Genomic DNA, 7,551 nt, shown 5'->3' on the forward strand with positions numbered 1-7,551 from the left:
TGGCATTACCATTACCATTATTTTCAAAAGCTTTCCTTTGATTCCCTGCGGCTTACTAAGGGGAGTTGCAACCTCTTGGCTCATCGTTCAAGGCCCTGCCTATCCTTCCAGTCATGTCACCGCTAACCAGATTGCAGGATACCTTCCCCCATGCTCAGCTTCCTGAGGGCAGGGACTGGCTGCATCCTCCACATCAGCCCCTGGCACTGGATTTGCAAACAGTAGGTGGCTCACCAAAGCTCTGCTGCTCTGAACAAGTACAAGTGACACTTGTAGCAGCCTCTGGGGGCAGGGATGCCAAGGAACCATCTGGATGGCTCCCATCCCCACAGGCATCACATTTTATTTCTAGATCAGCCCAATAAAGGTGCATTTAGCCCCTCAGGCTTTGGATGTACAGATCATGACAATTCACCCACCCTATAATAATAATCTATGCCAGGTCACACCTATTTGTTAGAAGTGCTTCTGCACCCAGAGACATTTAGTGACTCCTCTGAGGTCACACAGCATTTATGATATGCATTCAGAGCTCCAACCCTAGCCACCCGCCTAAGCCAAACTCAGTCCCCAGAATAGAAGTATAAATGGGTAAGAAATGTTTTTTTGCCCTCAGACTATCCCTAACCAATTTACTGGCTTCCAATCTCTACAGACCCCCCACTCGAAGAGGGACTCCCAGAAGGAGCCCCATCTCCATCTCTGGTTGCCAGGCTCCTCTGACCCTCTCTTTCCTCTCCCCTCTGCTCCCTCATCCGCCAGGGGCTGAGCAGGGGATGGAGCCTCTCACAGCCCCACATTTTCCTCCCCGTCCTCCCTGCACTCTGCCTTTTTCATTTCACAGCCACATCAACTCATCACCTCCAAGGGCCAAGAAAAAAGAAAGAACATGGCCCAGATGCCAAAAGTACTCTCCTGTCTGTCAGGGAGAAGAGAGGAGGGAAATAAAAGCTAACAAGACTTCTAAAAGCAAAATCCCCAAACCGCCTCTCGGGCACCCAGCAGCTGTCAAAGTCAACACAGGAACCTGGCAAAGGAGGGAAAGCCCATCCCAGACAAAACCCAGGCAGCCGTGGAGTCTGGGGTGGATAGACCCAGCGAGGCTACATTTCCAAGGGCGAGACGGGCGTCTTTTCTGCTAACGTACAGGTGGGTCTGTCTAGACTGCAGAACCCAGCCAGTCTTTTCTGAATATCAAGGCTACTGGGCGTTTTTGGGTTTTTTTTCATTATCATTCTTTGGAGGGCCAATTGAGATTCCCCTCGCTTCCTTATTTATGCAGTCAGAGGAAATCACAGCACAGAGAGCCGCTTCCAAACTCAAGGCCACGTGGGCCAATTTCAGATGGATAATTAAATATTGAACAAACGCTGAAATGCCTCTGCCGGATCGGGATGGCTAAAAATAGCCACCCTGCCACTCCACGCGAAAACCACCCTGCCACTCCGCGTGGCATCGCGCCGGCTCACTCGCCCGTCCCTCCTCCCAGCGGCTGCCAGGTACACCCTCCCGAGTAACAGTGGGGCAGGGGGCGGGGAGCTGGGGACGGACTGCCCGAATTCCCAGTCCACAGAAAACAAAACCTGAGCTCCCGGGGAGCTCTGAATGTTCCTGACCAGGAAATACTCTCCCTTTCCTGACATTTAAACTGAGTGGCCTCAAGAGGAAGGATATCACAGCCGTCGCTTTTCTTTTAAAAACAGTCAAAAGGCTTCTTGTCGTTTTCTAAAGCAAAACATGCTTGTAGTCCGGGATGTGAGCGCAGTGCCATCGGGTTACGCACGAGTTCAACCCCCCATCCCCTTCCCCAAGAAGACCAGCGAGGAGCCCAGCTGCCTCCGTCTCCCTATCTGTGCTACCCTTAGGAAAAGTAAGAAAACCAACGCAGAAACAGAACGCAAGGGTCAGAATTCCAGATCTGGATCTCTCATTAACTTCTTTACATAACCTTGAGCAAGCGGACTTGGCTCTGCGGGTCCCCAGCTGTCAAGGAAAACAGTTAGCGCCCCCAGCCCCGGTGGTGGAGCTGCCGGGGACCCTCCAAGCTCCATCAGCAGCTGAGCCAAGCAGGCTCCGGCCCCTCATGCCACTCGGCTTCAGTAAGAAAAGACGGAGCCGCAGAGCTGACCCAGTGAGCCCGAGAGAGCGCCCCCAGCTCTCCGCATCCCACCAACGATAGGAAAGAGGGAGCACGGGGCTCCTGGACACAGTCCTGAGTGGGAGCGAGCTTTGGAGGCTAGCGGCCTCCGTTCCAACCTTCCCTCTCATGGCCACTTATTTCACATGGCAACCCAGCTTTGTCACTGGGCAAAGGGCGGTGACGAGAGGCCCCCTACCTCCTAGGGAGGTTGGGGGAGGGGGGTCCAAAAAAGATATAAGATGATCAGACCCAGGTCTCGGCACAGGGCCTGGCACCAATCCAGTCATTATCTTCCTTCTTATTAAAGGTGATAAAGATGAGCCAAGAGGCTAACATTCCAGCAAATCAACAGGGATCTGGGGCCTCCGGCCTCCCTCGAGGACAGGAATAGCTCTGCGGAGTGGGCCTTAGGCTGTCTGCCCCTCTTTAGGGACCTCTCACAAGGTACCCCGGAACCCTTTCAAGGGAAAGCACGTGGTTGGCAGAACACGAGTGGGGATACAGGGGTGGGGGGCGCGGAGTGAGACTAGGCCAAGAGGATCACCTGAGTGGTCCCGGGCAGGTGGGTGGAAGAGCCAACCAGGAAGACCGACCCCAACAGATGCCAACAGGATCATTCCCCCACCCGCCTCCCAAGTCATGGCCAGGATTTAGGGAGATGATGGCTGAGAACACTTGGTGGAGTCATTGTACAAATCAGATAGAAGAAAGAGGTCTCATCAGAGCCAAGGCCTGACCTCGGAAAGATCTGCCTGCACCCAGAACAGCGAGGCACTGCGTTTGTAAGCTTGGGATCTGGAGTCTTGCAGAGCTGGGCTCTACCATTTCTGAGCTGTGAGATGCTGGACAAGGCTCCCCACTCTTTGGGCTGCGGTCCCCTCCCCCATAGCATGAGGATAATGCCAGGATCCAATGTATAACGACAGACGTTGTGTTTGGGCCAGAGAGTTGGGCCTTGGGCCCTTGGGGACAAAAGACACAACCAGCCCCCAGGCTCAGAGCTGTTCCCAGGCTTGCTGGCCCGCAGGGCACCTCGGCAGGTCTCAGTGAAGCCAGGGTCCCTAGGAGTGGTTCTGGCCCCTTCCCTAGCCCATCACCCCCAAGAGGGAGGTGGCTCTGTCAAACCAGCACCCTCCCCAACTTTATGTCACCGTCTTCCTGGGGGCCGCAGCCCTGGGCTCCCCACCTAGTTCTATGAAGGTGCTTCTGAGCCTCAGGGTCCTCATCTGGACCCCGGGGCGGGGGGGGGGGGGGGGGGGGGGGGGGGGGGGGGAGGCAGTTATCAGCTGCCATATCACCTCAGGAAGTCAGTCTCAGCCTTCCTGGGCACCACTGTGAGGCCCTCCTGCCTGCCTTCCTCCAAATGTGCTGGGGTGTCCCTGGAAAGCCCTTCCAGAGGCCCCCCAGACAGACCCCAGCACACCCTGAATGGAAGGGGCCCGGGGAAAGGGATAAGGGACCACACAGCAGCTGAGATACAAGGCCATGCAAATGGGGCTTGTGTGGACACGGAGGAGGGACTGCCCAGCTCAGGAGAAAACATCAGCAAGTCCCCAGTGCCCAGGCAGGGTCTGGCATGTGGCTGGACCCCCAGAAAAACTCAGACAAAAACACGAAGAAAGGTATCAAAACCTGCCATGAATACAGGTATGGGCATTTCAGGTCTCCTGACGTGTCAGGCCACAGGGGCAAGATTAGCCCTACTTGACAGAGGGGAAAACTGATGCCCTAGGAGGTACCCAGAGTTACACAACCATCTTGTTGCTGAGCTGGGAATAGAGCCTGTCTCCCACTAACCACTGCTCTGTACCCTCAAAAGGGGCTCTGGGCCCCAGGGCACCTCAAAGAGCCAGCCTCCTCAACCATGGTGGAGGGGAGCTTGGTGAGGGCTGGGAGCACGTGCCATGCATCCATGTGCCCCCCAGTGCCCAGGCTGGAGCCCAGCACATAGCAGGTGCTCAAGACATGTTTGCTAGTTGGGTAAATGGGCCATACTTTATCCAGAGCAAGAGGAAAGCTTGAATTTTCCCTCAGCAGCCCTGGGGAGGGCGGGGAGGGGGGAAGGGGACAGATAGGTCAGATAGACAGACAACACTCCTTGACCTTGGGGAAGGTAGGTGGGAAGGCACCTGAGCTGATGACACTTTACTGGGGACAGGACCTTCTCATATCCAAGAACTATGCCTAGCGTCTGCATGGACTCAGGGTCAAAGAGCACAGTGTGAAATGGCCAGATGACCCGTACCATCTGGAAGGCACTGTTTCCACCTGCTTCTGGCCATTGCCAACCACGGGTCTCACTCTGCCCATTCCTCGGATGGGGAATCGGGGCCCAGTGAAGGAAGAGCTCTGCTTAGTGCCCCCCTTTGCTCAAAGCTGGGGGCAGGAGGGAGGTGCTGTGGACACTGTCCTGCACTTGCAGCCCTGCCAAGGACAAAGTCCTGCTCCCCAGTCCACAGTGAGGCCCCCCAGCCACCCCTGCAGGGGGCCGGGGGGGCTGGGTGCATGGGGCTTCCCCAGAGGTGGCAACCTGACCACAACCCTTCCAGAGCCCTGGCCAGCTGCAGATCCCCGCAGCCGGCCACCACTCTCCTACACTTCGCTGCTTCTGAACAAACACAGCCCCTGAGTTCTCATTGTCTTTCCTTGCTAGTGTGGGGTGTGGGGTAAAGGGTGTGGGTGATTGGGCTGGGGCGCTGGACAGCCCCCGCCGGGATCTGATGTCCCCACTAGGGGACCAAGCACCGTGTAAATGAGGGACTGGGGCCTGAGGTCAGAGAGACTGGCTCAAGGCCACAGGAAGGGAGCTCCCCTGGCATGAGCTACCACCTAAGTTTGGGCGCTGGCTTCAGGAGGAGGGGTGGCCCTGGGGGACAGAGGCAAGGGTCTGGGGATTTAGTGGAAGGAGGTCAGTGGCTGTTTTAGGTGGCCCACGGGCCTCCAGCCTCCACCTCTCACCCTGCCAGCTGGCTGTCATCCCCATCCGTGACTCCCCATCATTCAAGGCTCTTTTTCTGGCCCAAACTACTGCTCCCCACTATCCCCCTCCGGGTCCTTCCCCTCCCCCACCCCAGGACGAACTCTATCCACAACACCCAAGACACTTTCCTCTCCATGTCGTCGCGCCTAGGCTGCATCTCTGTCCAGAGTAAGAACGCCAGCAGTGACCCTAGTCGCAGGCAGCCAGGCTTCTAGCTTCCTGTGCCTTTGCTCTCATTCTTAAATGACCCTTCTGTCACTACACCTGTTTACCAGACAGAGCCCCTGAGGCTTAGAGAGGTAACTGGCCAAAGGAGAGTTTTGTGCAGAGCTGGGGTTTGCGCACACATCTGACTCAACCACGGCCTCTGCCGAGGGAAATTCTATCTACCTTGTGACACCCTGCCCAAATGTCACTTCCCCGGTGAAGTGCTCCCTGATTTCCCCAGATGAAACTTCTGTTCAGTGACAGTCTCTACCCCAATCCCTTCAGGCTTTGAGCTCCTTCAAGGCTGGGACACAAAGCAGGGGCTCCTGCACAGGTGGGGACTGGAAGCGGGGGCTCAGGTGTCCCCTGGGCACAGCGCCTCCCGCTCAGTCAGCTGAGCAGAGGGGGACTTCCGTTTCTCTCTGTGCCTCTGCGGTCAGGGACAGAAGGGCACTGAGGTGCAGAGGAGGTCATGCAGGGCATCTGCAAAGGGGAGGGGAGTGGTGGAGGCCTCAGGGTGGCCTGAGCGTTACTGGGCATTTGTACACGCCCATTTCTCCCAGCATGAACCCATTTCCTCACCGAGCCCTAGGAGCCCTGCCAGCCCTCTTCACAGCTCAAGAAACTGAGGCACAGAAAAGGGAAGAGACTTGCCCAAAGTCTCAGTGCTTGAACCCAGATCCCTGGTCTCTCAGGCTAAGCCTGGACGGGGTGGAGTGACCAGAGGCCACGTCAAGGAAGGCAAGGGGCGGAGTGGCCAGAGGCCACTTCAAGGAAGGCAAGGGGCAGTGGGTCACAGGCCATGAGAGGCCCTGGAGGACTAACTCCCAGTGCACACCTGTGCACACTCCCAGTCTCGGTTTGAACCCATGCACGCATGGGGAACTGACTACCTCAGGAACTCACTACTTCCTGAGGAAGCCTTGTATGTTGTTATTCAGCCCTGACTGTGGGAAAAGTCTTCTCCACTGTGGCGGGGGAGGAGGGGCAAATGGACGTGTGCTGCCTGACTTACCCTCAAGCTGATGGTTCAGGGGGCAACACTACAGGGCTCAAACCAGCACCCAGGGGGGTGGGGTTTGACCTCAGGTCTGCTGGATTCCAAGCAAACTCAGCAGGCGACCAGCCTTCTGGACCAGGCTTCCCATTTCCCAAGATAACTTACTCAGCCCAGGTCCCTGATGGGCCCTACCAACTGCATTCTCTCTCTCTCTCTCTTCCCCTCCCCGCCCCCGTCCCTGCCCTTGACCAGGACTTTGGCCTCCCCAGGGCTCCTTCGAAGCCCTCCTCTTTCCAGGGAGTCCTCTCCCTAAATTCCATTCGCACCCAACCTGGCATCCAGCTTCGGATGGAAATTGTGCCCCCACCGGGCCCAACAAGCAGCCTCCTGGATCACAGGCGCTTGCAGTGCTATTCCCACCCCACCCCCTCCTGCCTGCTGACTTGAAAGAGAGAAACTTTTCCAAGGAAGTGGGCCCACCCACTCGGAGGGGTCCCAGGCTGATTCAAAAGCCGCAGCCCCTTCAGAGTCAAGGACTCCTGGGACAGGACCCTCTGAAGGCCAGCCACAGGTCCCTCCATCCAAGAGGAGAAGCCCGTTAAGTCCCGGGGGAGAGAAGGTGTGTGGGGGACGCTGAGAAAGGCCCCCAGCCCTAAACTGAGAGGCTGAAGCCCTCAAGGCAAGGTAAGGAAAAGCCAAGATCCACTCGAAATTACTTCATTGCCAGGCTGCTGAGTAAACTGAGGCACAGAGGTGCAAAAGGTGTAATCTGAGAAACGGAACCCCGGATTGCAATCTCCCCTTTCCCTGCCCCAGGTACAAGGCGAGACTGGAACATCGGATTCCCCAGGACGCTGGCGGACGAGGGAGAGGTTTGGCGGGTGGGGGGATGGGGATCAAGCAGACACGGTAATGGGCAGCCAGAAAGAGCGACAGGGGGACCCGGCAGATAGATTGAAGGAGGATCAGGGGTCCCCGGCATTCCGCGCATCAGGTGGTGAAGTGGCAGTTTAGGGGACCCAGGGGTCAGGGGTCGGGGTGGCGCCTACCCCTGGCGGGCCGGGTCCGGCTGCGGGAGCGGCTCCTCTGTCGCTGCAGCCGGGGCCGCCGCAGCAGCCGGTAGTAGTAGGAGGGCCTCCCGGTGCTCTTCCTGGCGCCGCCGCCCGCGGACATGCTGCCGCCCGCCGGGCACCGGGCCGGGCCTGGGCGCGCTCACACGGGCCC

General features: G+C 57.6%; 1 protein-coding gene across 1 annotated transcript in view; it reads right to left on the reverse strand.

The window, feature by feature from the left end:
* LOC115276356 (disabled homolog 2-interacting protein-like) overlaps positions 1-7,545 on the reverse strand; it is a 37,510-nt gene extending 29,965 nt beyond the window's left edge. The window contains exon 1 of the mRNA XM_029920364.1: positions 7,377-7,545. Within this exon, the coding sequence (XP_029776224.1) occupies positions 7,377-7,500 (124 nt within the window). The 5' untranslated portion in view covers positions 7,501-7,545. The remainder of the gene's footprint in view (positions 1-7,376) is intronic.
* Positions 7,546-7,551: the final 6 nt, after the last annotated feature.

Source organism: Suricata suricatta, chromosome 13 (genome assembly GCF_006229205.1).
Source record: "Suricata suricatta isolate VVHF042 chromosome 13, meerkat_22Aug2017_6uvM2_HiC, whole genome shotgun sequence".
Taxonomy (NCBI): domain Eukaryota; kingdom Metazoa; phylum Chordata; class Mammalia; order Carnivora; family Herpestidae; genus Suricata; species Suricata suricatta.